This window comes from Sorex fumeus, unplaced genomic scaffold, assembly GCF_029834395.1.
Source record: "Sorex fumeus unplaced genomic scaffold, SorFum_2.1 ptg000009l, whole genome shotgun sequence".
In the NCBI taxonomy this organism is placed as follows: domain Eukaryota; kingdom Metazoa; phylum Chordata; class Mammalia; order Eulipotyphla; family Soricidae; genus Sorex; species Sorex fumeus.
Window position 1 is genome coordinate 8,517,659 of NW_026606066.1, and position 17,931 is coordinate 8,535,589.

Sequence of the window (17,931 nt, forward strand, 5' to 3'; positions counted from 1 at the left end):
ACATGATGCTTCTACCCCTCCAACCCCTTTTAGCATTTGTTCTTTCTATATACTTGTTATTTGTATACATATATATTTGTGTGTATATTTTTTATTTTCATTATATGATAGAAAGCACAAACCATGGCAGGAAGATGCTATGTCCTACATAGCACAAAGTAATTACACTTCCTTGGTTTGTTACAGTAAGAGTATGTAAATGTGAACATAGGGAAATGGTTATTAACAGTTAATTAGGAGGTGTTATATAAAGGTAAGATTTTTGTGACTTGGCATCTGAATTAATGGCTTGAAATTTTATGGCACCTGATTATAACCTTTTGATTTTATGATAGTTAGTAAAATATGTTTTGAAAATTCTCTGTTAGATGCTATCAATTATTATCAAATTATTTAATGTAGCAACAGTGAATCTCTGGTGCATTTTGTAATTCACTACATCCATGTCATTATTCCATTTAGATGGAAGACAATACAGGAATGTAGACACAGCAATATCACGGGGATTTTATCCTGTTCTACAGATGAAGATATCAAGGCCCAGAGTTACAATGTGTCATACAGTGTACTCTGTGGCAACCAGATTTATATTATCATAAAAAGCTCCTTGGCCTGATAAGAATTAATCAACTCATAAGCAACAGTTTTTATTTTTTACATTTTTTATTGAGGTACTGGGATTTATGATGGTGTTAATTATCCTTTTCATGCATACATCATTCCAACAGCACACAAAATTGTAGTTGGCTTATTTTATTTAAATAAGTAAAAATTACTTATCAAAACCATTTATTGGACAGAGCTGATACCACTTTTCTTTGAAGCGGCTTTGACCTTGAGGTCAGAGACTCATACTTGACCCTTATTGCAGAATGGGAAAAATTCTGCCATGTAACATGTGTTGATGCTATGAATTTTTTTGGGGGGGAAGAGGGGGTTTTGTGGGAGGGAGAGAGAAAGCAGTTTTTACCTGTGAATGACCATTAGAATTACACCAGTGGGCACTGTTCAGTATAACAAATGATCCACTATTAGCATTTTGGGGTGAAAATTATTTTGGTCATTGTATAACTGAAACCCAAGCTCAAAAATTTGTAAGTCTACAACTGTACCTCATGGTGTTTCACTAATAAAAATTAAAACAAAACAAAACAAAAAAAACTATTCCATTTCTAGGCTTGTGTCTCTGACAAGTACATTAGTTTACATTGTTTTTTGGGAGGGCCGCACCTGGTGCCACTTAGCTCTTACTCCTGGCTCTGCTGTGCATTCAGGGATAGTTCTTAGTATTGCTTGGGGAATATATGGTGCTGGCGATCGAACCTATGCTGGCTTCATGCAAGGTCATTGCTTGCTGTACTATTGCTCTTGCCCCTATTTATTTTTTCAACACTACCATGAACATCACTCTTGGCTTACAACGGTACATTACATGGAAGAACTAGAAATAGAAGTAGAAATATTGCTATCCTTTTGTAGACTAAGGCTGGTCAAATTATATTCTTTAAAATTTAAAAAAAATTTTTACTTTATATTTTATTAAGGCACCATGTAACAAGTTATAAAGCTATTTAAGCTGCAGTACAGGCATACAGTGCTCCAGCTCCAGTTCTATCACCAGAACTTCCTACAACCAGTCTCCCCAGGTTCCCTTCCCAGCCTACCTTCTGAACAAGCGCATTTTTAAATTTGGTTGTAGTTTGGATCACATGCTTTTCCTATTGTTGATTTTGTGCTTTGGATACAGTTACCACTCCAACATACACCATGTTCCGAGGATTTTGATCTCTGTCCCTTATTACTTCTTGCCCACTTGTTGCTACCGACCTTGATTTCTTTCCCTCTATGTCCTTTTTTTTTCTATACTCTGGGGTATAGAAAATTAATTGACCATAAATATGGGGGGTTTGTACTTGAATTTTTTTTTTGTTGTTTTTTGAGTCACACCCAGCAATGCACAGGGGCTACTCCTGGCTCTGCACTTAGGAATTACTCCTGGCGGTGCTCAGGGGACCATATGGGACACTGGGAATAGAACCCGTTGCTTGCAAGGCAAACGTCCTACCTGCTGTGCTATCACTCCAGCCCCTGTACTTGAATTTTGATTCTGAACCATTGGTCAGAGATTCTTTTTTTTTTTTGTAGGAGTACTGCTATTTATTCAGCCACTGATTAGCTGATTGAATTGTGCATGAACTTCACCTTACTTATTTTTTTCCATTTTTTATAATTTTATTTATTGAATCACCGTGAGAGCAGTTACAAAGCTTTTGGGTCTAAGTCTCAGTCATACAATGAAACACCCGTACCTTCACCAGTGCCCATTCTCCACCACCAAAAGTCCCAGTATACCCCCATCCCACACCCTTCCCCTGCCTGTGGGGCAGATGATTTCCACATTACTCTCTCTCTACTTTGATCACATTCACTATTTCGACACCAGACCCACCATTATTTGAGATTTTACCCCAACACTCAGATCTGCTGAGAAGGCAACAATAGACAATTTGTGTTCTGTTGCTGGTTATGAATAACATATGATGTCGTGTGGCTCCAGTAGGGCCATGTGGTTTTGAAATTCCGAAATTTTAACACTTAAATCTGGAGGGATTTCTGCCAAAAGCCACTGGGTTTAGAGATCTGCTCCTGAGTTTCTGGGATCATGGCCGTTGAGCAGCTTGATGAGGAGCCAGAGAGGCCATTCGTGGGCGATGACTTGGGATCTCGTTGGGGTGGGGAGGACAGGCCCGGCTTCCCCCCGCCCCCCATCCCGTGAGGCCCAACAAGTTTCGTCACTGCGGGCCCAAGCCTGACTGTCCAATGGCCTCTGGAGGATGACAGCCACCAAGTCGCCAAGAGGGAGCAGGCGGAGGGACAGCACCGATTCCGCCCTGGGGTGGCCTGGCGACAGTAACCTACTGCGGGGTCCGGACACATTTCTGCCAAAAGCCGCTGGGTTTTGAGATTTGTTTCTGAGTTTCTGGGATCAAGGCTGTTGAGCAGCTTGATGAGGAGCCAGAGAGGCTGTTCGTGGGCGATGACTTGGGGTCTCGTTGGGGTGGGGAGGACAAGCCCGGCTCCACCCCCATCCCGTGAGGCCCTGTGTGTCTCGTCACTGGGGGCCAAAATGTGACTATCCAGTGGCCTCAGATGAATGGCGGCCACTGGGCCGCCAGGGGGAACAGGCCAAGGCACGAAACCTATTCCCACCTGGGTTGGCCCAGCACTGGTAGCCTACTGCAGAAGACCAGACGCATTTCTACCTAAAGCCACTGGGTTCTGAGAATTGTTTCTGAGTCTCTGGGATCATGTCCATTAAGCAGTTCAATCAGGAACCAAAGAGGCCTTGCCTCCAATTATATAGCTGAGCCGGAGGTGGTTTGTGGGTGTGTTTTCCACATACCTAACTTTTGGCCATTTACTTTCTTGGTAAACTTTGCCCCAAGTTTTTGGGATCTAGCCAAAGGCACAGCAGCAATTTTGGGGTATCTGGAAGTCTGAAGGTGCCATGACGCTGCTGATGCACTCGCCTCACAGGTACAGACTGACCTGCTGGCAGCACCATACCCCCTTGGTCAGAGATTTTGTTCTCATTCCAGTACCATGCTGTTTTGATCACCATAGATTTATAATATAGTTATTTTCTTTAATAGGGAGCTCAGATAGATAAGGGAACACCAAATAAAGGTGTTGGGAGGATCCTCCCAGGATGGGAGAAGCATGCTGAATGTAAACTATAGACCAAACATGATTGTCATCCTTAAGCTTTTTGCCTGTTCATGAAGCTCTGTATAGTTCCTTAAAATCTGAATAATAATCTAGCTGGATAGAATATTTTTGGTGAGGCGTTCTTTTTATTGAATTTTTATGCTATATCCAATCATATTTATCTGGCTTATTTGATAGATCTGATGTAAATCCTATGGACTTTCCTTTGTATGTAAATACCTCTTTTGATCTTGTTGCATTCAAGGTTTTGATTCATCTTTGGCTTTTGTCATTTTGAATATAAAATGTGATTTATATTAAACTAGGAGTTTTCCAAGTTGGGTATATTTTCACTGGGATCCTTCAGGCCTCTTGAACCACAGTGACTATATTTCTCAACTCTGAGAAATTTTCTTTGTGTTTTGTGGGAGGGCTTATACCCAGTGATGCTCAGGGGTTTTTCCTGGCTGTACACATAGGAAATACTTCTGCAGTGTTAGGGAGACCGTATGGGATCCCAGGGATTCAACCTGGGTCATTCACATGCAAGGCAAATACCCTAGCCACTGTACTGTCACTCCCAGTTTCTGGAAATTCTTTCCATGATTATTTTAACTATTGCCTCTTCATTACATTTGCCTTCCTGTTCTTCAGGGACTCTGATGATTCTTATGTTGTTCCTCTTGAATACATCCTTGTTTTATGGTATGCAGTTCATTTCTCGTCAGACTATTTTCCTCGTCCTATTGTTTCCTAGCTGCTTCTTGCGTCTCACCTCGCAGCACCTTGATCTTTTGCTCAGAATCATTATCCTGCTATTCAGAACTTCTCTTGACTTTTCCTCCCCAAATTTTATTTTGATAAGGCACTGTAAATGACAAAATTACTCAAAATTGTGTTTTTTACATACAGTGTTCCATCACCAATCCTGCTAACAGTGTCAACTCCTTCCAGCAGTGTTTCCAGGTTCCCAGTCCTACACGCTTACCCCAGCCCCAGCCTATAATCTTGACAGCACTGTAGCACTGTCCTCCCGTTGTTCATCAATTTGCTCGAGTGGGCCCAGTAACGTCTCCATTGTGAGACTTGTTGTTACTGTGTTTGGCATATCAAATGCATCACGGGTAGCTTGCCAGGCTTTCCCTTTTAAATTTGTATTAAAGTTTAGGTCTTGCGATTTCAGTGTTGTTAACTCTGTGCTAATACTCAAGTTGGATATTTAGCTCTATCATTCTTTAACACCACCAATGTACCGGAATCACCTTGACCCCTTCCTCATTGCTTCTCATCTATCTCTTCTCCTTTTTTCCTTCACCCTATTTCTTTCCTTTTCCTTCCTATACTCTGGGGCCAAGGGTGATCTAGGCATCCCCCCTTTAAACCATTTCATTTCCTCATCCAGTTACTCTAAAAGAATGGCACATAGCAAAAATAATGAGAACAATCTGTGTTGGTGAGAATGTAGTGAAAAAGGAGCTCTCATTCACTGCCTGTAGGAATGTTGTTTGGTTCAACCCCTATGGAAAACAGTATGGAATGTTCTCAGTAAATTTAAAATTGAGCTACCATTAGACTCAGTAGTTCTGCTTTTGGATATGTACCCCAAAACCGAAAAACATTCATTCAAAAGATTGTATTCATGCAGCACTCAATACAACAGTTAAGAGCTGGAATACATCTAGATATGCAGTAACAAATCAGTGGATCATGAAGTTGTGATATATATATATATATATATATATATATATATATATATATATATATACTGGAGCAATAGCACGCAGCCAACATGGCCGACCCGAGTTCGATTCCTCTGCCCCTCTCGGAGAGCCTGGCAAGCTACCGAGAGCATCGTGCCCACACAGCAGAGCCTGGCAAGCTACCCGTGACGTATTCAATATGGCAAAAACAGTAACAAGTGTCACAATGGAGACGTTACTGGGCCCACTCGAGAAAATCGATGAACAATGGGGTGACTGACAGTGATACATATATATATATATATATGAATGCTACACAGTAGAAAGGAATGATGAAATCATTCAATTTGCTTCAACATGGATGGAACTGGAAGGTATGTTAAGTAAGCTAGAAGGATATAGGATATCTCTTCTAATGACTTTTTAAAATATCACCTACCATATTCTTTATTTCTGATTGAAGTAGGTTTTTTATTTCGACTCTCATACCTCATTGTGTTTTGTTGACTGACAGTGTTACCATTTCTCAGAACTATTTGGAACATTCTCATCATAATGTCACTGAAGATATTATCTGAGGATTTACTGGTGATGTTTATGTCTTCAGTGATACTGTTTCCACTCATGGAGCTTCTGCATATTTTCCCTATTGTTTTCTCTAGTGTTCTTGCTGTGCTGGGGGTTATTTCTTTGTAGTTAGACACTACTGGAAGATACTGAGGAATTATGCTAGGGTCACTGTCTTCTCTGCCTAGCTTCAAAAATAGGAGGAATGACTGAGCAGCCTATAATTTGAGTAAATCTGTTTTATGGCTTTGAGTTTCTGGAGCTGTGGTGTGGGCCCGTTTAGATGGCACAGGTTGGAGGTTGCTTGGAGGGAGGGATTCTGCCTCCTGTTTTGGACTATGCCTATTGATATCAGCCAAAGACAAACCTCATCTGTAATTGTAGAGCAACACGCAAAATGTCCTGTTAGGTAATGAGCTACCACCCAGTTTCTTATTTTTCAGTATGGCTTTGGGTGTTCTGCGGTTTTTGTGATTCCATACGACTTTCTTAGTGACTGTTCTAATAACAGTTCTAAAAATTAGATAATTAGAATGCATTCTAATTAGAACTTATTAACGTATTCTAATTAGAACTTATTCTAACTGTTCTAATATAGCCCTTGAAGGATATTGTTTGAATTTGAATAGGGGCTACATTGAAACTGCATATTAATTTAGATAGGATGGTCATTTTGACAATAATGACTCATCTATGAGCACAGAATATTTTTTCTTTCCTGAGTTCTATCCCTTTTTAAAGTGATTTAAAGTTTTCCTGGTATAGATCCCTTAGGTCTTTTGTTAAGTTGATTCCTAGATACTTGATGTTTTCCGACACTATTTTGAATGGGATAGACTCTTTGATCACTTTCTCTGTTATTTGTATAAAAGAATAAATACAACTGAGGGTCTGGAGAGACAGTACAGTGGGTAGGGGCTTTGCCTTGCATGTGGCTAAAACTGGGTTACTGTCTAGCCTGAGTGCTATCCCAGCATTCCATATAGTCCCTTGAGCCCAGCAAGGAGTGATCACAGAGTTAGGAGTTAAGTCCTGCTTATAGTTGGTTGTGGTCCAAAAACCAAACCAAACCAACAAACCAAAAAAAAAAAAAAAATGGAAAGAAGAAGAATGCAACATACTTTTTTGTATATTGACTTTGTAGCAGGTCATTTTGCCATATTGGTCTATTGATTTTTGCTTGTTTTCATTTTGGGCCACATCGGGTGGTGCTCAGTGCTTCTGACTCTGTTCTCAGGGCTCTGGGGACCTTATGGAATGCTGGGGATTGATCCTGGATTGGCCGTGTGTGAGGCATACTCCCTACCCGCTGTACTATTGCTCTGGCACCAGTTTATTGCTTCTAGGAACCTTTCTGTGACTCACCACAGTATTCTCAGTATATTATTATGTCATCTGCAAGTAGTCATATTTTATATTCTTAATGTTTTTAAAAATCAAAGTAGTATGTATTTAATGTTTAAAAAATTTTAATTTATATTCAATCTTCAGTGTTATTTTTTCCCCCCAGGGAATGAGAGTTGGGGTCAGAACTAGTCATTCAGTTGTGAAATCACTAAAATCTTTTAAAAATATAATTTGCATTGGCCACTGCTGTTTATTTAAACTGGATAATAACTTTTTTTTAAAAATTTTTATTAGTGAAACACCATGAGGTACAGTTGTCGACTTACAAATTTTTGTGCTTGGATTTCGGTCATACCATGATCAAATACCCATCCCTCCACCAGTGCCCATTTTCCACCACCAAGGATAATATCCCTCCCCCCCCCCCCCCCATTCTCCCCATTCCCCCCATCCCCCCCTGCCACTGTGGCAGGGCGGTTCCTTGTTTTCTCTCTCCTTTTGGGTGTTGTGATCAGCAAAAGAGGCATTGAGTGGCAAACATGTTCAGTCCAGTCTACTTTCAACCTGCATCTCCCCTCTTGGGAGGATCCTCCAAACACCCTAAACTGGATAATAACTTTTGCTAAACAGATTTTCAATAGTATGGAGTTAAGCTTATAGAATATATTTTTATAAGGAAAACAAAGGAATAAAGGATGTACTTTTAAAGAATTTTAGAAAGCCATAAAATGCCTTTTCCTCCTTTCAACCTTTTAAATGTTATTTAAATGAATTGCTGCTACTGGATAAAATGCTTCTGTATGTTCTCCTTTAAATTGTTTTAGACAAGGTATTTGGGAATTGTTGTATAGTGTGGGAAATAATTGAACTTGACTACACATAAAATGAAAACAAGCTGTTGAAATATTGAATCTGAAACTAGCTGTTCCATAGCTAAAAAGTCATGATTCCTGGGAGAACAAAAAACAAATCACCCAGAATCTTAAGACACCCCACCTCCAGACCCATCACCTATTATATGTATAGGGCAGTTGGTCCTCTAACTCTGCAGGAGATTGTGGACTAGGATCTAGGTCTGGAATTCCTCATCTGGGTTACAAATCTCTTCTCTTAGTAGGTCGTAAAATTTATTACAGTGGCATTCCAGATGGACTGAAAATGGTCTGTTCTTTTGTATCAGGTGAACCTGGCCTATGTGAAAGCTGCGGAGAATGTTTCCGAACCTATTAACAGGGAGCCTCCTTCCAGAGCAGCTCAGCTTCTGACTTTGCAGAACACAGACGAATTCGATATCCTAATCATTGGAGGAGGAGCAACAGGAAGTGGATGTGCACTTGATGCTGTCACCAGAGGTAAGTCTTGATGTAGACAGCTGTAACATTTCTAGGCTTTGTTGTCTCTCCTCTACTCAGACACGGCTGTGCTGTGTGGTGCTAAAGTCACACTTCTGAATTTTCTACCCTTTGTGAAACACCTTCACATTTTGAAAAGATATTCACTTGCACAACTTTGCTTTTTTTTTTTAAGATTTAAATGAATTAAATTTTTTTTCTAATACACAGTAAATACATTTTTATATGAAATAAAATATATGTGTCACCTACAGGCAAATGTTATAAGGTATTTGTTGAATTGAGCTAGTGTGTTGAAATAATTTTTTTGGTGCAGTATGTCTTAAAATAATTTCTTCCTCTGAAATACAGACTGTGGGTTGGGGTTGAACAAGGAAAGCACAGTTGCTATATAGGTCTGTCTCTATTAATCTAGCCACTCTATTAATTAGAATTAGGAAAGTCATGATGAAAAGTGTTTTTACAGGCCATATGACAGGTAAGAGCAGATATTTTTCTTAGTATCAATACTAATGCCATAACATATGATTCATTTAATAAAATAATTTGTGTCTCTTTTGCCTGTGCCTATCAATGTAAAGCTTGGAGTTGGGAAAATCTGGGTATATTCATGGTTCTCTGGCTTTATCAGCTCTTTGTATGTATGTTTGTGTGTGTAGGTCAATTTCACAGCCTAAGTCTATTTTTTGGTTGCTTCTAAATTCACATTAATATATATGCAAGTTTGTATATGAGATGGATGATGTAGTTGGCTTTTTTAGTACATCCACAGTTCTATAGTGCTTGTTTAATGTGACTGAATTATGTAATAGAGAACTTATGCCTTCTGAGGATTTGGGAAGTTGTATAAAGGTGTGGGTAGTCATGTATACAGGGAATGATCAGTAGGAAGAAAACTTCTATGTATCATATGTAGAATGTGGAGGCTGTGAGTAGTCCTAGAACATAGGCTGTGCTGTGCTCAGTAGTAGAACCACCTGCCATGCAAACATGAGGCCTCAAGATTAATCCCCAGCACTGCCCCATGTGCCAAGGGGAATAGTGACAACGCTGCTTTTTTGGGAAACTAAGCACTCCGGTGAGCACCACAACCAAATGTGCCACAACTATGCCGCCTGTCATTTCAACAACAGGTGTGTGTGTGAGGGGGGAATAACTGGCAGAATTTATATATATGTATATATGTATATATATTTTAAACTGTGAAGCAAAATAGTTTTTATTGAATGAAACTTGTTTTAGAAAGATGTGAGAGGAGAGAAAGAGAGGAAATATGTTCAAGAGTGAACACAGTCTTCTCCAGAGTGGAAACAAGCAAGCGAAGAAATGCAGAGTCAAGCAAGAGAGATACGTGTTCAAGTGAGAACATGGGCTTAAAGAGCAAGCCTAGGGGCTGGAGCAATAGCACAGTGGGTAGGGCGTTTGCCTTGCACGCGGCCAACCCGGGTTCAATTCCCAGCATCCCATATGGTCACATGAGCACTGAGAGAGAGAGAGAGAGAGAGAGAGCACAAGCCTATTTAAAATTTTAATATCAAATTAACATGGGTTCAGAATATAACATAATATGACAGATAACAGAGCTTTCAGCTGGATAGCATCTAAACATACTATATTCTGATCAGCACCAAAAGTCTTGTTTTCATTCATCACTGTAAAATTAATTGACCTGGTTACCCAATTTAACCCTTTGTGGTTCTCCATATAACTGTCATTTTGTTCTTAAAATCTAATAGCTTGCTTTCTTTTTCTATTTCTGGCTTTATTTTCCCAGATATGAATGGTATTTGTTTGACAAAGCAATTCCCAGAATTTTATTTTTTAAAAAGAACTAGATAATACTCTGTTGTGTATGTATATATTTTGAGTGGCATTTACACTGTTACCATATCTTGGCTATTAAACATAATGCTGCAGTGAACATAGGAGTGCATATGTTCACAACTTTAGTGTTTTCATATTCTTCAGTTTAAAACCCAGATGTTAGATATTTGGATCATATGGTTATTCCATTCTAAATTTTTTGAAGAATTTCCATGCTGTTTTCCATAATTGCTATACAAGTTTACATTGTAGAGAGGGGGGAAGGTTTCAGCACAGATAAAATTTTGTTTATATTATTATTATTTTGGGTTTTGGGCCACACCTGGCTTTTCACTCAGGAGTCACTCCTGGTGGTGCACAGGGGACCATATGTGATGCTTGGGGTCCAACTTGGGTCGGCCATGTGCAAGAAAAGTAGCTTACTTGCTGTACTATCTCTCCAGCCCCCTACAGGTGGAATTTTAATAGACAAATACTGCTTATAAAAATATCCAGTCAGTTACAGTGTAAGAGGAATAACACACACATATGTTGGTGTTTAGCTCATGTTTTAGTTTAGAGCACTCATGTTGTAAAGTGGAGGTTATGAGGAAAGGTAGAAAGGGAACACATACTGTGGCTGGTAAGCCAGGTGAACCTTTCCTGGCCCCCTTGGAGTACTGAAGAATGTTAGTTTGGCAATGAGGAATAGATAGGCATTATTCTTCCACTTTTCCCTTTAATGGCTGAAAAAATTATCCCAAGAATGCTTTCTTTTTAAATGATTCTTTAGGTTGTCTCGTGTGTGTGTGTGTGTGTGTGTTTGTGTGTATGGGGGGCAGTGGCAGAGGAGGGGTATTCGAAACAATGCCATTTGAGTCAGGTACCAAGCCAGCTCTGAGAATGCAAAGACTAGTAAGATGTGGCTTTCCTTTCAAGGGGCTTATCATATTTACTGAACGAATACTTTTTTTTTTTGAGCTGTGTAGGAGATGCACTTAGTGATTAGGACATGAACTAATTCTTTGTAAATAATCGTAGATGATGATGATGATGATGATGAAGACGATGATGAGGATGATGATGATGATGATGGCTTTGAGATAAGTTTCCAAAGTCAGAATATTGATCATATTTTTAATTTTCATAGTTAGAAACAGCTAAGAAAGTGATGTGCTAGTAATATCTCTTGTCATTGATAGCTGTCTTTTTGTCATATGTATGCGAATTATGATTTATAAAAGGGATGGAAAGACCTTGGTTTGAATCTTATTATGCTGGTAGCCCCCAGGGGTAGCACTTATAATTAAAATGTATGGAGATGCTGAAGTTAATCTGTATTTATCCTTTTAGTACAATTTCTGATCATATCAGTAGCTCTCTGAAGTGTGAAATAATCATGGGCATTTGGTTAATGAATTGTGCATTGTTGCTGTTCATTCATGGAATTTGCTTTTATTATATTTGATGCTTCACTTAACAACAAATTTTGCTTTCTTTGCATTTGATATGTTTTTACCAAATTATTCCTGATTGTATCCATTAATCTTTAGTCACATTTGACAAAAATAAATTACTGTGATCTTTTAAAGTTACCAGTAATAATTAGATTTTTCAGGACATCAAAGTTTTGGGGAAACCAGTAGATGTTAAAGGGCTTGTATAAAAATGTTTGCACAAGCTTTTTGATAAAACAGTATGCTCAAATGCAATTTTGGTAAAAGATAAACAAAGATAGTGGAAGGAAGACAAAAAGTCATGACATCTTCATCATGAACATTTATTTGTATTCTTGCCATCTGCATTTTCCTGGGAATCAATTTTCATTTGTTTCATTTGGGAGTATTATTTTATAAACATAATATGCCAATTCTCCTCACGTTCTCCTTCAGGCCTGTAGGATCAATAGAAATTGCTTCACTGTTTAACACCTCTGTGTCCATTTCCCTGAAGAGCAGTTGTAGGCATTTTGTGTAGGGGGCTGGGGGCAGGCAAGATGAGAAAACTGATAAATATGTTCATTCCCTCAGGACTTCTTTCAATGTTTTCTTCAGTTCCTTTTGTTCTTCTCTGTGATTTTTAGCTTTCTGTATCAGAGATCACTGAGATCACTTCAGAAATCACATTTTTAAACTCTGTGTATAAACTTTGGTGCTGCAGTTCAGATCCTAGAGAGGACTATCTCTTGCTCTAAGGAAAAGACCAGTGATACACACATATGTGTACACATATACACATATGTACGCACATATGTGCATATATACATACTATTTAGTTAATGATTACATACTGCAGAATTAGGTTCATCACATTGTACCTCCTTTCCTATATAGAAACCCTCAAGTTTCTCAGAATAAAGAATAAAATGTAATAAATAAGGAAATAAATAAACAGTATTGTTCTTCTGCATCACTAAAGGTATGCAGAAAAGGGAGCAGGTGGGTGCATTGTCACAAAGAGAGAGCCTTGGAACATAGCATTCTTTGAGTTACAGTTTCCAGCTCAGCTGCTCCTACCACGGGTAGAGAAAAATGCTTTTTCAGGACAGTATTGCTGAAAACCTATCATCTGAAAGCCTACAGTTTGTTGATCAGTGCTGTTTAGATTTGATGGCAAATTCCTAGTAAAATTAATCTGCAAATTTAGCATAATTTTAATTAACTTAGTGCTTTTCTTTGATAGAGTCAAGGGAGGAATTTAAGAAACTGCTAAAGTTCATCTGGAGAGATAAGCCTTTGAGACTTACTAGAAAAAATAATAGTGATCAAGTAAGTTGAGATTTATGAGATTAAAGTATATTTTAAAGCTTCTTCAATTAAAATAGTTTACTAAAGGAATGGAGAGATCAATGGGATCTAGAAAATTGATTAGAGAAAATTTTAAAATAGAAACTTGAGTCTAGGAAAAAATATAAATAATGTAAGTTAGAATAAGATAAAGGTAATGTTTTAAATATGATGCTGTCTAATATATTTGTATGTACATATACATACACATGTATATAATCCTATAAATACACGCATGCATATTTACAAATTCTTACATTATTTTTGGATTTTTATGGACAGCAATAAAATAGTGAAAAAAAGGACAACAATAAAATAATAAAACTTATCAGAAGAAAGTATAGGTTAATTTAACACCTATAGAAAAGGTTCTTTTAGGCATGGCACTAATAAAGCCAATTTTATTTTGGAAAACTTGCTAAGTTTGATATCACAGAAATTAATGACTACAACATTAAATAAACACATGTGAGAATGAGAAACTGGTTATAACACCTCAAATATACAAGGTTTATTTTCAGATTTGCTGTTTCCTTTTGCTTTTGTCTATGAATAATCCAGTGTGTAGCTGACTGCATTCTTTTCTTTAAAATACTTAATAGCTAGAATCTATGTTTCATTTTATCTATTGTTTGCTGCCTTGGGTCAGAGAATCTAGGAATCAGAGAATTCATATTCTTTCTTCCTTTTTGTGGGGGAGCAGGGGCACACCTGGCGGTGCTTGGGACTTAATTCTGGCTCTGCCCTCTGGGATCACTGCTGTCTGGGCTTGGAGGACCATGTATGGTGCCTTGCAATTTGGATTGACTGCATGCAAGGGAAGTGCTCTGCCCACTGTACATCTCTCCAGCCCAGAGGCTCTCTTTTTCTGTAGACGACTTTAATTCATTTTTATTTGTTTGGATATAATTATTTTATATTTTTTATCTTTCCCCCCCTACTTTGCTTTTCCTTTTTTCTCCTTCAGATCAAATGAATCATTTTTGTGTATTACAAAAGTGTTTATATTACCCATTTTAACTCTGTGCCAGTTGCTGCCAACCGCTCAAGACTTTCATCAGAGTCAAATTGAGACACCTGTTGTGCGTTGACACTGGTCCTCCTTGCAAGCCAGCTGCTGAGCCAGTTAGTGGTGCCTTGGCTGGGTGTTGGGCTATCTCAGACCTGTCTCTGAGTGCACGTCACAATCCTGGCTGTGATCTACATAGAAACTCTTCTATCTTTTTTCTTTTCTATAATCAAAGCATAAGCACTAGTCTGACTTTTTCCTTTAACAAAGGACACCTGTACTCCTCTTACCTTTCAATAATTGAAATCTTGGTTGCTTTTGCCTGTTTCTAACCCAGAGCCAGGTGGGACAGAGGTTTTTGACCCGACTGCTCTGCGTTAACTTGATGCTACACTGGTCTATGCAGTGTTTCAGTCAGCAAAGTCCTTTACAAAAATATAAATATAATTTATCTGTACTTAATATTTATACATATAAGTCTTATATTTAACATTTACATATATAATTTTCATACATAAAATTTTTCTGAGGTAGGAGTTGGAAATTAAATTTATAATGTGGCATTGATAAAAAGCTATGTTTCTGTTTTGTTTTTTTGCTGCTGGGTTTTGAACCAGAGTCTCACACATGCTTGTCATGCACTTTGCCACTGAGCTACATCCTGGTTTTCCGATTTTACTGGGAGCAAAAAATTGTTATCTGGTTGTGTGTAAATTGGGCACAGTTGATTTTTGAAAAGAGATAGTAATACCAGAGAAAATGGATAAAATGTTTCATAAATTGAAAAGCAGGTTTTGAAGAATGAGTTTGTTAATTGTTTGTGTGTATAAAGCAAAATGGTACACAGGCTGTGTACTTGCATAAACTAGAAAGTTTCTGCTAAGATCAGAATGGTAACGTTCATAGTTAACATTGGTTACCTTTGGATTTTGTTACCAGAGAGCCAGTGATATATTATTTTCTAATTTCACATTTCTGTATATTTTAGATATTTTTGCTGTCTCTGAATGTTGACTTTTTATAATTAAAAAAAAAAGTAAAAACAAAAAACAGGCAAGAGTTGCAACTCTCTTGTTCCTCTGAAACTGTGCTATTGCAGTGAATGCTGTATCTTAATACACTTCTGTGTCTTCATGATTATGTGTATAATAACAACTTAAAGAGCACATAAAATAACGTAAAGATCAGTGTTTTAATAATATGGTTTAAGTCAGTATTTCTCACCACACCCTGGGTCCTCATGATTTTTTTTTTACATTATTCCCTTCTGACCTTGTTTCCTTCCTGTGGCTCCCTGTCCTACAGGTTGGTTCCCTGGTCCTATGCTTTGACCCACCACTCCATTATGTGATTTTTCACTTTGTGGTCCCTGGGTACATACTGAGGATATGGTACCAATGGGTGTCTTATGGTCCCCAGTTGAGATATACTGGTTTATAGCACAGTGGTAGGGCGTTTGCCTTGCAAGCAACCAATATGGTTGACCTGAGTTCGATTCCTCCGCCCCTCTCAGAGAGCCCGGCAAGCTACCGAGAGTATCTCGCCTGCACGACAAAGCCTGGCAAGCTACCCGTGACGTATTCCATATGTCAAACACAGTAACAACAAGTCTCACAATTTGTTGTGAGATTTACTGGTGCCCGCTCGAGCAAATCGATGAACAACGGGAGGACAGTGACAGTGACAGTATCTCTGTCATTAGCTTGCTTCCTAATATATAAATCGAATAAGTATGTAATATTTAATGATAGTCATACACTATTGTAAAATTCTATGAAATGCTAACATTTGTTCTTAGAAAATACTAGACTAAGGCATATTGTTCTGATTGTGTAAACTAACAAGCCAGAATTACTTTGTAGTGTTACCAGAATGTTGGTTTTTAGAGAAGTTGATCCCCTCTATAAAATGTTCAGCCTTTGGTTTAGTCACATTTTTAATGGCTTTTTGAAATCCAAAGGTAAGTATTCAAAACATTTTTAAAGAAAGATAAACATTTCTTTCTTTGGACTACAGGCTATTTTTTTTTCACCTGGCATTTGGTTTTAATACCTATGCTTAGGGGTACTAAATGTACACAGTGCTATGTGTGTTTTTATCTTGATGTTTCTCATTTTATTTCAGTTTCTCTCCTTTCTCTGAAAATTGTCTAAATAATTTTGGACAATGTTATTTCTGAGAATTTATTCTAACAGGATAATTAAAGGTGGAGTTTAAATAAAAATATAATTTTGCAATATTGTGATAGTGAAAGTAGGGAAAAACCTAAAAATTCACAGATAGAGTTAAATAAATTATTGTAATTTGTTATACTATGCTCACATCAAAAACAAAATTATAAAGAATATTGAATAGAGTGATGTTTACAATAAATAGTATAAATTAAAAAGTATAAATTAAATAGAGATCCTATTTTATACAAATGTACGTAAGTGATTATATACATGCATAAAAAATGTGAACATTTAAACACTCAAATGTCAACTGTGGTTATCTGAGTGGTGTGATTACAGGAGAGTTTTATTTTGTTCTCTTTACATCTCTGCATTTATTATATTGAGCATGTTTTCATGCATAATAAGATAATCAGTAAAAGGTATTAAAATATACTTCTGTTCTCTTTCATGTTGTGAACGTTAAATGTCGTACCATTCCTCCCCTTAAATGGTAATTATCCTTCTATATTCATCCAACTGTCTTGAGCTAGGAGGTGGTTTAGTTAGAAGTGTTTTCTCACTCAGGTCAGAAAAGGCAAAACTGTAAAAAAATGTATTTATTTAGTTTATACCCACCACTCCACCTAAAAGATAGAGTGTTAACTTGCTAAAAGATGGGCTGGAGATGATTCAAAAATAAATTTCAAATTGACTTTTCTTGACTCTAGTCTTCCTTCTACCTACAGTTTTCAGGGCAATTTTACTACAATTATAAATACTCCACCACTGCCATCAAATACTTTTGTGCTGAAAGAAATCAGTAATAAAAATAAAATAAAGAACCTGATTCATCTCAGTAGTGCTAGAGTTTACTACTTTTCATTAAAAACAAAAAACAAACCAAAGAAGCCTACCCTCAAAGAAAAGAAAACAGTCCAACTCACTTAATTTAGCAAATTATTCCCAACACATCACTGTATCACTGTATCACTGTCATCCCCTTGTTTCTCGATGTACTCGAGCGCCAGTAACGTCTCTATTCGTCCCGGCCCTGAGATTTTAGCAGCCTCTCCTTACTCGTCTTTCCCAATGATTGGAGGCTCTTTCAGGGTCAAGGGAATGAGACCTGTTATTGCTACTGGTTTTGGCATATTGAATATGACACAGGGAGCTTGCCAGGCTCTGCCTGTGCGGGTGGGATACTCTCGGTAGCTTGCCGGACTCTCTGAGATATATATATATATATATATATATATATATATATATATATATATATATATTCCCAATACATGGGGAGGCCAGACCTTCATTGCCTGACTTGTGTGAGGTCATTCTTTTGCTTCCAAGGAAGGATTGTCTGCAGTTTCTCAAATCCACAGCTGTGAAAAGTTGCTTCAAGCCTGTGTACATTAGTTTTGTTTTTCCAAAGTAACTATTTTACCTAAAAACAAAAGGTTTGCATAGACTATCACTTAAAATCCTGTTTAAATCTCTTTCAGAAGA

General features: G+C 37.7%; 1 protein-coding gene across 3 annotated transcripts in view; it reads left to right on the forward strand.

Moving 5' to 3' along the window:
* GPD2 (glycerol-3-phosphate dehydrogenase 2) overlaps positions 1-17,931 on the forward strand; it is a 178,900-nt gene that overhangs the window by 70,570 nt on the left and 90,399 nt on the right. For all 3 annotated transcript variants that reach the window (XM_056110173.1, XM_056110172.1, XM_056110174.1), the window contains exon 3: positions 8,503-8,674. In XM_056110173.1, the coding sequence (XP_055966148.1) occupies positions 8,503-8,674 (172 nt within the window). The remainder of the gene's footprint in view (positions 1-8,502; positions 8,675-17,931) is intronic.